Source organism: Phoenix dactylifera, chromosome 9, assembly GCF_051530095.1.
Source record: "Phoenix dactylifera cultivar Ajwa chromosome 9, Ajwa_hap1_PhDact_Kaust_v1.1, whole genome shotgun sequence".
NCBI lineage: Eukaryota > Viridiplantae > Streptophyta > Magnoliopsida > Arecales > Arecaceae > Phoenix > Phoenix dactylifera.
The window spans coordinates 29,039,120-29,055,871 of NC_143198.1; the positions used below are offsets into that span (position 1 = coordinate 29,039,120).

General features: G+C 36.4%; 2 protein-coding genes across 33 annotated transcripts; both read right to left on the reverse strand.

Moving 5' to 3' along the window:
• Positions 1-2,959: 2,959 nt before the first annotated feature.
• On the reverse strand, positions 2,960-10,718 carry LOC103711200 (K(+) efflux antiporter 6-like). Of its 32 annotated transcripts, none has more exons than XM_089925568.1 (7): positions 10,398-10,712; positions 9,078-9,132; positions 8,851-8,929; positions 8,631-8,690; positions 8,370-8,402; positions 6,401-6,477; positions 2,960-4,682 (listed from the first exon to the last, which is right to left on the reverse strand). In XM_089925568.1, exons 1-4 carry the CDS (start codon positions 10,519-10,521, stop codon positions 8,658-8,660), a joined length of 291 nt encoding a protein of 96 aa, XP_089781694.1. In that variant the 5' UTR covers positions 10,522-10,712; the 3' UTR covers positions 2,960-4,682; positions 6,401-6,477; positions 8,370-8,402; positions 8,631-8,657. The 32 variants fall into 32 exon arrangements, 24 of the variants coding, with proteins under 24 accessions (XP_089781694.1, XP_088561007.2, XP_089781696.1 ...); XM_088704881.2 differs by having other exon boundaries at positions 2,960-4,824; XM_089925570.1 differs by having other exon boundaries at positions 2,960-3,141; positions 4,450-4,520; positions 4,611-4,682; positions 6,401-8,690.
• A 1,251-nt stretch (positions 10,719-11,969) lies between these two features.
• LOC120112536 (inositol oxygenase 1-like) lies at positions 11,970-15,051 on the reverse strand. The gene is made up of 11 exons (XM_088703811.2): positions 14,462-15,051; positions 14,249-14,342; positions 14,085-14,166; positions 13,513-13,717; positions 13,218-13,277; positions 13,056-13,108; positions 12,851-12,973; positions 12,666-12,735; positions 12,480-12,558; positions 12,306-12,387; positions 11,970-12,217 (listed from the first exon to the last, which is right to left on the reverse strand). Exons 1-11 carry the CDS (start codon positions 14,490-14,492, stop codon positions 12,191-12,193), a joined length of 906 nt encoding a protein of 301 aa, XP_088559937.2. The 5' UTR covers positions 14,493-15,051; the 3' UTR covers positions 11,970-12,190.
• Positions 15,052-16,752: the final 1,701 nt, after the last annotated feature.

The window sequence follows — 16,752 nt, forward strand, 5'->3', positions numbered from 1 at the left end:
TTAGCCTGCAATGACTGTTAGGTGGCTTTTCATGTGGGAGGGATCCCTTCAATAAAAATGAAAAGATCAAAAGGCATTTGATTCTCTTTTTATCAGCCTGCAGTAATGCTACTTGATGGCATAGCAAAGCCATCCGGCCTTTATTAGCAACTTAATTTATAAATTTTAAATTATTGCGGTGAGCGTGGATCGAACACGTGACGATACTGGGGAAAATCACCTCCTTCTGGTTTGCATTCCTTAATTTATAAATTTGGCACTTCCCATGTTAAGGATCGCATAAAATGAGACAAGATCTTCTCTAGATTGCTAAAGAAAAAGAAGATAGAATTTGGTGGTGATGCATTGATGTGATCTTAAAAGATGTATGGGAATTTTCTTAACATATATTCTAGAAAAGCAACACAAATAGGAATCCAAGCTCAATTTTCAGGAAAAGGAAAGATGAGGAATAATTCCAAGAAAAGAAATCGATCGAAATCGTGGGGATTGTTGAGGGCTCAGGAAAGTTTGGTAAGCAAGGATATCTGCGTCGAGTGAAAAAGGGACAGGCCGGCTATCATATTTCACTCATCCAAGAGTTTTGGCTGCTGCCACACAGATGGATGACGAGAGAGAAACCAAGGGGAGGGAGAGCCTACCACAATTGATTTCATGAACAAGAATAATGTTTCTAATGTGGGCTCCAAAATTGACTTATTGCTGATGGCTTGGAGAACTTGGACCACTCTTTTTTGATTGGCCCTTTGTGAACGTATCTCTCTGGTTTTTGTTTCCTTGTTCAATTCTGTCCTTGGTCCTTCTCGGTGAAGAATAGATTTTTAAGACACACAATGATCCTGATAAGCTCACAACTAAATTGGAGGACAGGCTATGCATCCAGGCTTAGAAAGTCGGGAGGCCAATGATTGCAAATTAAATCGGAGGTTCTAAATGAGACCTCGAATAACTATATTATGAATTTGAAGTCCTAAAACCCGGTTCCAAATGATGCAAGGCCGCTCCTAATTTTGCGCTCGAGACATCAGACAGGCACTTTTGTAGGATGGTGACAGGTGAACTACCGTGTCCTGCTACATGACAAGTACCTATCAAATGAGGTGTCCGAAAGCACATCTTGTTGCAATGGATGATACCACCTAATGGCGTCTCTGTCCACATAATTCCCTGGGGATTTAGACCAAGTAACCAACATCAGAGAAGGCCAGCAGACATTACCAGCTCATGGATATCCCTGTCCTCCTTCTGGACTAATAGCCATTGTGCTCCTTGTTTTCTTTTGATGGAAACCGAACGGAAAGATGTGTGAAATGGATCTGCGATTACAGGGCTTCACTTCTTGTACTCATTATCCAGCATGTATGCCAGTAATAGACAGTCCATGGTTGTATTTTTCATGCACAACAAATAGATGTTGGATAATAAAATATACTCATTATCTTTTTTTTATTTTTTTATTTTTTTGTCCCTTGTGCTATTCTATAAGCTTGATTGATCAAGCGCAACTTGAATGTAAACTATTATGCAAATCATTTATTATTTATTATCTTCAATATTCAGGCATAGAGTCCAGTCTTGGGAGAATCTGAGGCCGATTGAAATATATAAAGAGAAGAAAGAAGCTTTCGTTTTGGCATGTTCCGCCGCTATGGTGGGAGAAGTTAGGAGGCAGCATCTGTCGCTACCATTGGTCCAACGCCATCCCTTGATATCCGAATAGGATTCTAAGGCTAAAAACGGATTGGATATTATTCGATTGAATCCATTCCAATATCCGATTCGGATCAGATTTGGATATAAATCTTTGTATCTAATTAAATTCAAACACAAATCTAAATATATACTTACAATTTTGCTAGATATAAGATAAGAATACAGATATTAAGATTTTTTTTGGATTCGGATTTAGATACGAATATTATGGTTTTTTTGATCTGGATTCCGATATGAATATCAAGATTATTTTGGATCCGGATTCGAACATGAATATCAAGATTTTTTTTTCGGATACAAATATCAAGGTTTATGACAACATTAACTTTTAACATACAATTAAGTTTTATCATATTTATTCAACACTTGTTCATATTATAAATTACGGCCATTTCAAATAAATCATGGTATTTTATACTTTAATAGTTAATCATTTTTTACAAAAAATCAATCCTCTTCCATTTGACAAAAAATAAAAAAATAAAAAACTTCTTTTTGTTCTTTATAATATTTTGAAACCCCATTTTAAAAAATATTTAAAAATATATAATTCCAAAAAATTGCTACATTCACATATATTTTTATTTTTTAAAAAATATATAATTCATGATTCTTTTTATTCATGCTACAAGTAAAAAGTAACAATAGTATTTAATATACAAAACTTCCAATACTTTATATTATATATTTTATTTAAATAATTTTAATTTTTAATACAAATCAAGTTGGATCAATGATGCAAACTTATGATAAAATCAATCTCTATGTAAGTTTAATAATTATGTCTTACTTAGTTATAATGCATAGCTTGCAATCTTGATATGGATTTCACACCCATTCTTTATGATTATATTATAGAGAATAATATATAGATTTTCGACCAAGTTGATGCATACTTCTTGAGCTTGCTGGCAACTAACTTCATCCATCAATCGTTGGAAACTTCATTACGCTCGAAGACTTGTTCATCGATGTAGAGCCAATCAATGTATTCTTTAGGTTGCAGGAAATCTTCAAAATTAAGAATGTCTATTTTGATGCCGAAGTTACGATGGTTGTGATGTGGTCTCTGTTCACGATGGCATCGGATATCTTCTTTACTCGATGAAGATGCTCTTATGCTGTAGAATGAATTGAAATCTTCCACTATTTTATTGGAACATCTGCTTTCATCATCAAATAGCTCTCTATTAGAATAACGATTGAAATCCTAACGATGTCAGCATTCATGTTGCTCTTGATGCTGTTGAAGTCGTTGAATTTCATCTTAAAGAATTTCATCTTAAAGTTGTTCAAACTGGTGGCACAATTCATCTAGTTCGATGTTTCATAGATCTCGTACTCATTGAACACGCTCTTCAACATTGCGGCGGCAGGACATCCTGAAATTGTGCTCCGATATCGAAGCCAAGGAGGTATCGAATTGGGCTGAAAATTTGAAAGAGAAAGGGTAAATCAACACAGTCAATTATGGCAAAGAAGAAACCCTATTATGACCCGTACAATACAATGTGTTAGAATAGGAAGATGGTAGTTGAAAGAGGAGCAGAGGTGAAACACTCCTCCAAGGCCAAAAATATGATCTTATTTGGCCACTCCAAGGATACAACTCTCACACGCTCACTCGCGAATCCTAGAAATCCACCAAAAGAGAGGAGAGAGAATACTAAGAAGGCAAGAATAATTCCTATAAGAGAATTCTCACTAATCGATAACTCAAATGTTTCTAGTATGATTACAAGAGGAGCCTCAATGGAGGTATTTATAAGTAATAAAAAAGGACGCTTTTCTTCAACCTTTCAATATAGGATTCCAAGTTCCATTCCAACTCGAAAAACCCAAACTACTAACTTTTCTAATAACATTAAAGTTCTTAAAATGAAAGTTCATAAAAATCAAAACTTCCTAGAATTTACTAACATCAAACTTTCCTAATTAAGATAGAAAAAATAAATAATCATCAAAAACTAGTCGTGTCTCGAGACCTACACATATAGGACCCACGACCCATGCGGCTTGGACTCGCGACCCATGCCACATCATGCACTTGGCATCAATAGAGAGGGACAAAGGGAACAAAAATATTACTCTGTCAATAGATGCAAGAAGTTTTCAAGCTAAATATAGTACTAGTATCACTGAAGGTTATCCTGATTTTCACAATTTTTCAAATATAATCAAGAGCTATTGTTAGGAAAGATGATCTAATATCTATAAATCCCTTTGAATGTTTCATAATAAAAAATGCTAGTGAAACAATGCAAAATGCTTCATGTAAAAGAAACTTGACAGATTCCTCAAGTCAACCTTTAGTTCAGATAACAAAACTATGTTTTTATTAAAACATGAGGTGAGTCAGACAAGAAGTAAAGAGTCAAAACAATCAACTTTAATTTTGTCAAGAGAAATTAGCGTAGTTTATAACCATGAGGTAGTCACCGTAACATAGTAAGGAAAATGAGCAAATTGTGCACATAACGTTTTTTCATGAAATATGAAATTTTCCAATGTAGCTAGTATATGATGGTCGCAATGATTGTTATTGGCAGATTGAGAATGAAAGTGAACTTGTCCTGCAACATATATATTTGCTTCAGCAAAGCACTCCTTGTTGATTTTAAGATATCAACAAAAGGACTAAAGATCTTGTGTATGTTCTAGATTAGATAGAGCCAAAAACAGAATTCATCTCAAAACTTGTCAATGAGGAAGCAAGACATACTAAAGCGATTATACCACATAAGCACGTGAAAAGAAAAGTTTGAAGTAAGCCCCCAAGAACAGCAACTTCATGCAACAACGCGAAGCTGCAAATGCATTTGGAGATGGTCATGATTTGGGAAGCATGCATCTGTCATAAAATTGTTAAGATGCATCTACAAGGATACAAATTAAACCTTTGCTGCAGAGAACTCCGAGCCCCACACGAAAACAAGCAAAATTACACCAAACTGAGCAACCGTCTCAACCTGTAAAAGAGAAGGTCAATCAAGACAGACAGTAGCTCAGGAAGATCTAAAAGATGTGTGCATACATGAATGCATGCATAGATACATACATAATTACATCTGCACATATGCACTGACATTAACCCACCACAACTAGGAATGCCTGTTTAACAGAAATAAACAATTGTCACCTTTTATGTTTTACATCAATTATGCACTACAAAAATATGATTGGCGAGTGAAAATTTTTTATTCCTGACTTGTCACATAACTAGCATTTCAGCTGCAGAGCAAAATTACCACATTAATCCAGCTTAAAATAATTTCAAATGCTTCTGTTGTTAATACTAGCTGCCAATATAAAAATACATCAAAATGTATTCAAACAGACACAGATATCTTTTTTTATCGACTCTGAAAAGAGTGAGATACTTATGGGGATAGCAAAAATATAATATTTAAACCACATAAATTGGAAATATCAAATACTTTTAGTCCCTTCTGTTGTAATACCACACGGACAAGAGCACAATGTTGTATGCATTAAAATCATAGTATTATAGCATGCCCACACATGCAAGGACATATATGCACAGCAATAGGTTTTCTCTGTCTTAAGAAAAACTATGCTAGCACATTACCTATTTTATTTAATGGAAAATAAAAGGGTATCAACATCCACATAGCCTAATAATCATAGTCAACAAGCTCTGAGGATTCTAGCAACTTATATTGAAACTATGGATAGCTAAATCATACCGAACCCACCCATTCGGGGCGTATTGAACAGGACCGGTCGGTTAATGACATGGTTCAAGCATCCCGTTCTGTTCGGCACATAAAAGACTCGATCACCCTCCTCTGTCGCCGAGAGGGGGGAGAAGGAGAGAGAAAGAGAGGGAGAGAGAGGAAGAGAGAGAGAGAGAGGACTAGCCATGGTGCCGTCCTTTATGAAACAAGGGAGAAAGAGAACGAAGCAAAGGATCATAATTGCGGTCTTCTGTTTCAAAATCTTATTTTTATTTTTAAATTTCGTATTGAAGTCGGCATACCATCTGCCAACTTTCCTTTGATGAACTCGGTGAACAGTTTGACGACTTCAATTTGAAATTTTAAAATAAAAAAAGTAATAGAAAATCACGATTCCCTGCTTCATTCCCTCTCCCCTGTTCCTCAGAAGACAACACCATGGCCGATCCTCCCTCCCTCCCTCTCCCTCGCCCTCCCTCCCTCTATCTCTTCCTCTCTCTACTTCTCCCTCTCAGGCTCCCCCTATTTTGGTACGCCCTGAAAAGGCATGGTATGTCCTGGAACCGTGCCGAACCAATCGCCAACCGGTACACCCTCTAGTACTAGTTCGATGAACCATGATGAAGACAAAGATCTAGCCTTTAGGCACTACATTGATTCCATAGATTAATTTGTGGTGCTACTGTCCAACTTTATCTGAATTTGGGAGTAAAAAGAATATCCACAATAAAATTTGCTACAGGCAACACCATCATATGAGCTTGACAGCACCCTCCCCCCACCTCGCCCCCTCTCCCTAAAAACAAACTCTATGAGATTTCCGAATCTCCCCTCCCCCACCCCCCTTCCTAGAATTCTAATATACTATAAATAATTATAAGAGAAAAAGATAACTGAGAATTATAGTTCAACACTAGATAACCATAGCATGTTTCTTCAGCTAATGTAGTTAATGGTAAGCAAGAAAAAAGTAACTTATTTGCACATACCGGTTGTCCAGGACAGTCAAAAGGCAATGCCACCACAGGTTGCAGACACAATGACCACAACAAGATCAGATATCAACCTGCAAAAAAATATTCAATGAAATGCGTGTCATCATGTAGAGTAGATTCCAAGCAACATATGCAATATCAACAAAGTCTAAGATGGCCAAGATGGAAGTTGTGGGAGAGGATTAGTTAAAACATGCCCCCGATGAGAATGTGTCCCAAAGAATAGTTCATATAATGAAACTGAATCAATGGCACAAGATTTGTTGGTTATGATTACCTGCTAAAAAATTCAAATCTCTTTTGTTGTTGCATTAGTTATAGGCGAATGAAGAGGCACCATGTCTATTAAAATCATGCTAATAATGTGAGAATAGGGTGGAACAATAAATTGCATATATGGATGAGATTATGAAGAATATAGCATGATTCTAATCACCCATGTCAAGATTGATGGCCAAGTTATAACCTAGTGCAATCACATATGAGAATGAGAGAGAGGGAGATATGGATGGTGTCAGTGAATAAAAGGGGCGACCGATTAGGGTTAGTAATAAGTACATTGGAAGAGGCATCGAAGTTACCACAGTGAAAGATGCACTCAATAAAAAACAACAATTGTGATCATTAAAAAATTGGCTAAGCAAAAACAGATTTGATTTCAAAGGTGAAACTCATGGTCTGCCGTACCGGCCGGTACGGACCGGTCCGGCCAGAAACCGGTACCGGATTAGCGTGGAATCCGGTACCGGTAGTTTATTGTTGAAGAACCGGTACGAGACCGGTACGGGACCGGTACGGAAACGGTTCGGACCGGTACGCCACCGGTACGAGACCGGTTTCGTACCGGTCCGGGCCACCACCGGTACGCCGACCGGTACCGGTGCGGCGGACCTTGGTGAAACTACTATTTTTTTAAAAAAAAACGAATATAAAAGTGAAATACCAAATTATATTTCTTTTTTACTCGTAAAGGAAAAAAAATGAAAAACCCTCCAAGATCATAATATCTTATAAAGCATAAAATGCTGTAGGGTATTTTGCATGAATGGCCCTTCACATTTTCAGATTTGAAGAAATGGCCATTTTTATCTTCTCTGCAGGATCAGCTGTTTTTCAATTTTTCTGACCTAATTTTCTCTAGCCCGATCAACATGAAACATGTGCATCCAATACCCAAATTTTATACTCTAGAATATGCGCATCAGTTAGTAAAAAGATGTACACCCTCGAGGTACACATACTATTCCATATTTTCTATGTGTACCGATAAATATGTGAACTGGTTAGCCCAAATGTGAATCACACTTATGATATACCAATTTGTCTAAGTGTGTATACTACATGCAACAGATTATCTCCTATTTATCCATGCACACCAGGTAGTTTAAATGTGTGCAGCTAGTCATTTAGATGTGAATATCTTGTTAAACATACTCAGCCTAAATGCCTGCACTGGTTAGTCTAAACATGTGCACTAGATAATATATGCACAAGACCCGCTAAGCATTTCTTACTAAAATTCATTTTTATGACAACCGCTTCCTCATTCCCGCATCCGCACTCGCACTCACTTCTAGTGACTAAGCTATAGAAGAAAAGTGCAATTGCAAGAAACATGTGGGTTATGACCAACTTAATACATTGTATACAACTAACCAGTGGATTCATTCACGATGAAACCTATTCCATTGGAGCCAAAATGACCAGAACTGATGTTGTTTCCACCAAAATCAGTCTCACGCTAGCATATATGGTTCGATAAGTATTAGGCATGCGCTCATGCACTAACAAACATATATGTTTAAAACTTCAGCCAAAATTTTGATCATTGATAATACAGAACCAATTTATTTGACATGTGACCTGAAAGGAAACCCTGAGCCAAAGAGTTCCAAATAAAAGTATATACTATAAACCATAGGTTGAGTGGTGGAAAATCAACTAATGGTGAGGAAATTTATACCAAGGATTACAGGAGGCATTATGACGGAGGAACCTGCATTTCAGGATGGCAAAGGTTCAAATCCAAGATAAATTTACAAATGAAAGAACAGAAAATGCTCAGTTGACCAGGGAAGAAGTGCTGGATAGGATCAAATGGTGAATAATTCATAGCTAAGGTCTAATTTATACAGAAAGAGACTAACTAAAAGGGTGAAACATTGGCAATCTATATTGAGTAAACATAACCCTTATGATCATGGACAAAGTGCAGAAGACATACCTCAAGTCTAACTGCAGCACAGGATATTTACCTGGGATTTGATATAATAAAGACATTATCCTGAAATGACAAATTTGTCTTGTGCATTTAATAAAATTGCTTATATAATAACCTACAAAATCAAACTGATTGAGAAATTCATCTATTTCAAGTGTCAATTTTTTTATTTTTATTTTTTGCAAAAAGAGGAGTTTTCCAATATGAAATTGTCATATCATACCATGTGGTCTATCAAGGTAGGGCTGTCTTCTGCCAGATTCTCATTGTCTAAATTGACAACATCAAGAAACTGAAACAACCTACGATGACAAAAAATATAGATCTGATATGTCAACAATTTGGAGAATAGCAAACATTCTAGATATAACAATTCAGAAATATATGAACTATCTCTAAAAATATGAACAATCTAATATATCCAGGGACTAACAGTATAGTAAAACATACTTCTCTTTGGTGTCATTTTTCTTCGATGTAACTCTGGCTACAGTTTCCAGATTTCCTAGTAAATCAACAAAAAAAAATCATTTTACCTGATATATGCACATAGTAAGGAAAAATTAGGCTTTCAGGTGACGTTTTCTTCAGAAAAAGAATTGAATTCTAGGCAACAGAGACAGATTGTCCTATGAAAGACTATAATCATTTCCTCTAGCTAATAATAAATTTCCTGTAGCTAGCAAAGATATGGAGAAACCCACTTAACAAAGAGGGGGGGAGGATACAGATTATAATTCACCAAATGAGGACATCCTTGATATATTTGATTATATAGAAGAAGATAGGCCTTGTACATATAACATCCTTCATCCGTTGCAAAGAAATGCCATTCATCTTACTCATCTCATACTTATGCAAACAAGAAAGAAAACAAGGAATTGGAAAACATGCAAAAAGAAAAAAAGAAAGTAAACGTGCTCCTCGGCAACACTTTTGTTGAAGCTACCAAGATCAGTTTCCGTGAAATAGACAAAAAAAAAAACAGAGCAGGCAAAAACTTTATGCACTGTGAAATACTTACGTTCGTTTTATTTTTCAGTGCATATTCCAACATTGAAACTCTGAGGGAGAACATCCTGCCTGAATGATGCCATGTTTGAATACTTGCAATCCATTGTATGCTGATGTTGGGCGGAAAAAAAACCCAGTGAGCTCTTTGAACGGAGATAATGAATTTTGACCAAATTATTTCCTCGAATAAAAAAAAGGCATATCGTTTGCCAAGAATACTAAATGCTGCGGGAGAGTGGGTGAATCCTCATAAAACTAAGTAGGGCATGGTCAGAGGGTGTTTAATATGCCCCGGCACCGGATTTGGTCAACAAAGAAGTTTCCAAACATTCAATCAGATCTCGCACTTCATATAGCCGTTTCAGATTCTTTCTAAAGAACCGTTTTCTTTAATCTTTTTTCCGAATTAGCACTAGAATTTTAGGCACTTCATATACGCATTTCAGCATCAAATAAAGCAAAATGCAAATAAAATATTTATAAAAGAACTGTTTTCTTTAATCTTTTTCCAAATTAGTACTAGATTTTAAAAAATATCTACAATATAAAGCACTCTAAAGACCAAGGGAGGAAGTGCGAGGCACGGGCTGGATCACCGCGCATCAAGATTCCCCTCGAATCCTTAATTCTACGATCAAGAACCCTAACTTGAGAATTTTAACTCCCTTTGCATCACATTGCCAGAAGAAGCGATCAAACGAAGCCAACAAAGGGAGATTCGAGGGAAAGAAAGAAGAGGGTATCAGATCTACGGACCTCCAACGGTCTGCTCGCTTTCGGGGAACTCCTTCCTGAGAGCCTGATCAATCATGTCGGCGAAGCTCTCGTCTGCCCTCGACGCCTCCGTCGCCACCGAGGGCGGAGAGAAGATACAAGACATGAGAATAGGGAGGAGAAGGGGAGAAGCTCCTCATCCCGGAGAGGACGACGAGGAGGAGGGCGATGGCTCACGGTAACGAGCCTGGGGCAGGTGGACGAGGGACCGAAAGGAGAGATGGGAGGGAAAGAGGGCATGTAAGCTTGGCCTTCGGGTAAAGGGCGGAGAGCGGAAGTGAGATCGCCGCCCTCGCTGGAGACAAAAAAAAAAAAAAAAAGGTGTGTTCCACGATTATAATAAAAAATTAATATATATATATATATATATATATATATATATATATATATATATATATATATATATAAAATAAATTAGTTATTTAAGAAGCTAATTATCTAAATAGATTGAAATATAATTTTCATCTAATGTGGGGATATCCAGATAGCTAATTTTGGAATCCCAAAAACCAGCCTCATATTTAGTCTCAACCTCGAAAATCAGTACACACTACATGGCTCGTAATACATACTCGTCGACTTTATGATATATACTACAAACTTATTTGATACTTACCTAGCAGCAACCTAATATACATCTTCCGATAAATCGATGCATAATTACTAGAATATACTTTTTACTAGTACACACTATATAGTCAGGTCATACACACCAAATAAATTAATCATCTCGCAAGCTAGTATAAACGTTTAGATAAATTGATATATAGTTTTCAGCATACAGTATTTATCAATATTGATACACAATTTCTTATCTTTGTCTAATATAAGGAATTATATGCATATCATTTCTTAGATTCCATAAACTTTTAGGTGCAAAGATCCTAGAAAAAAGAGGAATTTGGAGGAGGAGAAAAAAACTATGAAGAAGAAAGAAGATCACGTAGATGGGATAAACAGCTTGATAAAAAAAAGGATAGATGAAGAGGCTGGACGAGGATGAAAAAAATGCAGACGGTCTCTCGTGGACGATCTCTTTTGGCATGTGTAGTTTTTTTTCTTATTATTATTTTTTTAAGTTATGATATAATGGACGTCGGTAGGAGGAGTTCTATCTTTAGTTGACTCTTAGGTTCTTTTTAAGATTAGTGCTATAAAAAATATAGCAAAATAAAAATTTTACGACATATGATTTACCATCAACTGGCGGTTGTTAGGTTGAGATATTTCTTCGTAAATTTTTTCATTTTTGTATAAACAATGGTTTTTCCAAATATTTTTTCATTGTAGCAGTGTTGAAGGAGGAGCATTTCCATTTTAGACCAGTGGGACCAGGCTTGTATTTAGCTTCGATCAGTTTCATGGGATAGTCATAAGTAAAATGGTTACTCTTCCCATCCCAACTGCTCTTCACTTCAAGGTGCATTACCGCGATTAAATCTTGGTAAGTTTTAATTACGTAAATCCATCAGCATTCCAGCCTTTTCTTTTAAAAAGATTCTGAAGTATGGCTAAAGAGATGGGATAACTTAAAATAAACATACATCCATCAACATGAATTAATTAATTACATGACCGAACATAATTTTTTTGTATGAATGAGGAAGACGGAGACATGTTGTCTTTGTCCCGCTTTCTCACTCTCAAACAGAGGAGGCAAAGAAAAGAAACATATTATTTTGTCTTTCAAACAGATTGCTTCTTCTTGCGTCAACTTCCTTGGGACATAATAATAAAAAATATATTATCCACCAAATAGAGTAGGATTTTGGGCTTCACCATCTCAGATTGGCCGGGAAGTACTGCAACATAAATTCCAATATCAGTAAACATACTACATAGAATAGTATCAGAAAAAAAAGGAAAAATTACTTCCAATTCAACACCGACCTTTTGGATGAGGGATAGATAGTATGGCTTCACTTTCTCAACATCAATTCTAACTTTGCTCTTGCTGTAGAGGTCATATTTGCTGCATATAGTACAGAAAGATTAGTCAAAGAGGTGATGTTTCATTAAACTCTAATGTGTCTAAATTTTCAGCTAAACAGAGATAGATGCTACTTGAATATTCTCAGCCATTTCAGATTTTCTTCATCCTCCTCACTCATTAAGTGCTTATAGGCCTCTTCCCTGTGCAGCGCTGAATAATGGCAAGATATATAATGTTAGTTTTCAAATAAGAGGAACTAATTAATAATCTATTTAAGAGAGACTACCAAAGGAGCAATTAAGTTGTCGAGACTTAACGATAGAATGAATGGTATCTGATAATAAACAATGCGGCTGAAGGCAGAGTGGTCTTGTTTTCCTTGGCCACCTACAATTTAACCCGAATAAAAAGATATAAACCAGCTTCAGCAAACATAGAGAGGAGAATTATTTCATGTTTGATGTTTGATTGACAAGGATATGAGAGGTTGCTGCATTATTACCATGTACATATAATCATCATGCCCCCATGACATCAAAACATTATCAAGTCCACATCCTTCGGAATAGATTCCGTGCTTGGTGTTGTACTTAGGATTGTCGTTGTCAGGATTCTCTTGGAAGAACTGCAGTAATTTGCCATAGAATCAAGTAATTAGATACTTGCTACGAACCATGCAAACCACTTTGTTTAGATAAGGGATGAACCTTGTGATGAACGTTAGATTTGTCAAAAGCACAGCCCACAGGGAATGTATCACCTACGAAATGGATCCTGATTAGTAATTTGAGGAGAAGAACAGGTTAACCAAGAATGATGACTTTCTTAAAAGAATCAGAGAGCATCAGAAAGTAAATTATGATGCTAACCAACAACGGCCCATTGAGGAAGCTGTCCAAAGCTAGGATGAAGAAGGACCTTTCCCAGATCTGAACCACACAAGAAAAAGAAAGCCAATTAGATGTTTCTTCCATTGAAAAGTTTCAAAGGCACACTCTATCCCATAAAATGTTTCGAGATATTGTATCGAACAAGGGAAATGGTTTGGAGGAGCGGAGGAAGTAGGATTCGATAGTATCAAACAGTGCTCATTGGAGGAAAGAGATTAGAACTGTTGGTTGTGGTTATTATATGAGCTGTTAGAGCATAATTGCATGCATGTACCATGTATGAGGCCAGTCAGGTGCAACCAATCTTCATTAGGATAATCCTTCCTAATAGCTTCAGCAGTCTGGAGCAAATGCTCGATCTGAGGTTCATCGAGATCGGGATCGCTTTCATCCACGAACTCATTGAGTAGCTCACAGCATTCCCAAACACTCATCTCTGCTTTGTTCAACTTGCCATACTCCTCCCTCATCTTCTTTACCTACATAAACAAGTGTAACAACCATAAGCAAAAAATCCAAACATATAGCTTGATAAGGAGCAAAAACATTCAACCATCAACAGATAAGTAATTAAAACTCCAAATTTTAAATGAAATGATTTGGCTAGAATCATAAGTATCCGAGATAGTGTGGCAGAAAGAACCCGCACTAGATAGTATTGTATATTTTTATCATATAAAGTTGTATACATATATGGTTTTATATAGATATAGATCAATTTACAATATGTACATCTACTTGTATGGGTTTCGATCAATCCAAAATAATCCAAAATTGAAACATATAGCTTGACAAGGAGAGCAAAAGCATTCAACCATCAATAAATGAGAAGCATGTTTTACATACAAATTCAACTGTTTGATTAATGTGCTGCTTCCAATAGAACTCTTCGACGGCGTCTTTCCTCTCCGAATTGGCTTCATAGTCCCTGCAATGTTTCTCTCTCTGAGTTGAGCAATGATGGGAATTCATATAGCATAGATGGTGACAAACTAAGGGAAAAAATGTACCTAAAAGTATAGCCAAAGGCGTTATTGTCAGGAACATGAAATCCAGCATTCGACACCAATTCGACAGGGAGCTTCTTTTCCTCAGCTCCTGATGCTAAACAAAAAGAACAAAAAAAAAACAATATCAGGAAACATAACACATCATTGATTGTAAAACCAAGCACAAACTTCACCAACTTTGAAAAGAAAACAGAGGAAGCCCAATGAACTTACCAAGTTGAGGCTTCTCCTTGGCGATAGTCATCTTCTTTTGAGCTTACGGCCGGCAATGCGATTCTTCTGCCTGCTGTGGAGAAAGAAAAGGAAGGGAAGGGTATATATTAGATGGAGTGTGGTTTTAGGAGTCCAAAAACGGGTAGAAGCGGGGCAGAACTGATGTCTGGAAACGCGGCGTTAGTTTAGAGATCACGTAGGGCCTTGATGACTATTTACGGGACGGAAGACTGGAGAAGATACTAATTGGGGGGAGGAGACCGGTTAAAGGTTTCGAGGATGAAGAAAAGAGTATAAGACTATTCGAAGGATGAGTCAGCCATGGCGTGGAAATCCCAGAATTGTGGGAGTTCCACGCAATTTTAACGGCTTGACTGCGTAAATCGGAAACTGCCGGAATATACTTAGAATAGGAAAAGGAGTCAGGATGAAGGCGGGGAATTAGAGAATACAGCGGGGAAAAAATAGAGTTTTTTACATAAATACCCTTCAACAATTCAAATTTGCACGAATATCCTCTCTAAATTTATATTTATTTTTATATCCTTATAAAGAACTATTTTTGCATAAATGTCCCTAATATAACGATTCTTCTAACGCCGCCATATTTATTTTAATTAAAAATAAAATAAATTTTTGAAATTATTTTTTTATTCTCAATCATGGTCATCTTATAAATGTTTGTATTTGTACATCCGCCAATTAAGAATATTTTAGTCATTTTAATTTAAAATTGTTAATTTTTTAACGGCATTAGATGATGTAGGTGCATATACAAAAATAAGGATAAAAAGCAAAATAGCAAAACAAGTGTTTTATGAGGGTATACATGTAAATATCAATGTTGCGAGGGTATCCATGCGAAATTCGATAAGTTTGGGTGATAAGGAAAAGGAAGAAATATTGCAGCTTAATTCAGGATGAAAAATGCTTTGCAGCGCGTGTAAGTGCACCTGAAAAGTTCCATGGAATCCACATATCGCTGCATCAATTCCCTTGTGATTGCATCTGATGCATCCATTGGTTATGCAGGTCACAGCAAGCAATGATCATGGTAGCAACCATATTTGCTCTTCCTGCCTTGGGTTCATTTCTAGGGAAAAATAAGTATGGGAGAAATGCATTAATAGAAAATGGAGTGCAATTACATGCTATAAGCTATATGTCTTTGCTGCCATCACCCAATGATCTTTTGCTTTTCTTCAATATAAATACGTACACCTCATTGTCTTGCTCTTTTTTTTTTTAATCCACAAGTATCTTAGAGTAGAAACAAGTACATGAATCAACAATGAGAACCCAATCATCCATTAATTTATCAAGGATTTTATTAGTAGATGGAATTATGGAATCATAGCCATCCACCAAATACTCTTTCCTATTGAATCAGCTAAGCCGTTCATACATGTGACATGCCACCAACTAATTGTATGAGTAATTAAAAAAAGGTTCAAAAAGAGTGCATTTGTCTCCTATGCCTCATCATAAATGGAATTTCTTTCTACAAACTAGAAAGATGACTGCATAAAATTAGAATAAATTTTCTGATGCAACTACTTGAGAATTCGAACTCAAGACCTCTGCTCCGATACCATGTTAAAATCACTAGCTGTTCCAAAAGCTTAAGTTGTTAGAATGAGATAGATTTATTTATATATATTATATTTTCCTATGCGGTGCTTCAAGTAAACTTGCAAATGCTTTTATTATAAGTATCTGCATGCAGTTGTTCTCCTCCCTCTACAGTAAGATGTTGGGTGATACCCTCACCAATTCGAAGGAAATCTCTCTGCCTCTGACTTTTAAGAAATGAGCATACAGCAGTCAATGATGCAAGTTGAAAATATGTAATATCAACTTATCAATAAAGCACCAAAACATAATACAATGCATGCTTCAGCATGGCTTTAACTCCGCAACCATTCTCATCCAAATTAAGATGAGGACATCTATTTAACAATGGTTATCTTATCAATACTGAAAGAGGTGGAACATGATCTGGTTCATTTTGTGTTACTTTGATGTTTGATGTAGTACAGTCAACCACATGAATCAACTCTCTATCACCACATCGAAGAAGTGTCATGATGGTTGTGATATGGCTTCAATATTGTCAATTTGAGGACTGGTTTACAGACTTCATCTGGAACAGCCAATTAAGAGCATAAAAATTCAGGAAAATCTAAAACACGAATCAAAGGATGCAGCATTGAATCAGTAGGTGGACCATCTTATAAGGTTTGTGAGCATTAACTTGCTCCCATGCCAAGTGCGCCATTCAATTGGTTATC

Coding starts and splice junctions, on each gene's coding strand:
- LOC103711200 (XM_088704878.2), bottom strand. CDS start 10,521: ATGTCTTGTATCTTCTCTCCGCCCTCGGTGGCGACGGAGGCGTCGAGG. Junction 8,930..9,077: donor AAAAATGACACCAAAGAGAA/GTATGTTTTACT, acceptor TTGTCATCGTAG/GTTGTTTCAGTTTCTTGATG. Junction 8,691..8,850: donor CTACCTTGATAGACCACATG/GTATGATATGAC, acceptor TTGTCATTTCAG/GATAATGTCTTTATTATATC.
- LOC120112536 (XM_088703811.2), bottom strand. CDS start 14,492: ATGACTATCGCCAAGGAGAAGCCTCAACTTG. Junction 13,278..13,512: donor CCTGACTGGCCTCATACATG/GTACATGCATGC, acceptor TGTGTGGTTCAG/ATCTGGGAAAGGTCCTTCTT. Junction 12,218..12,305: donor ATCTATCCCTCATCCAAAAG/GTCGGTGTTGAA, acceptor TTTATGTTGCAG/TACTTCCCGGCCAATCTGAG.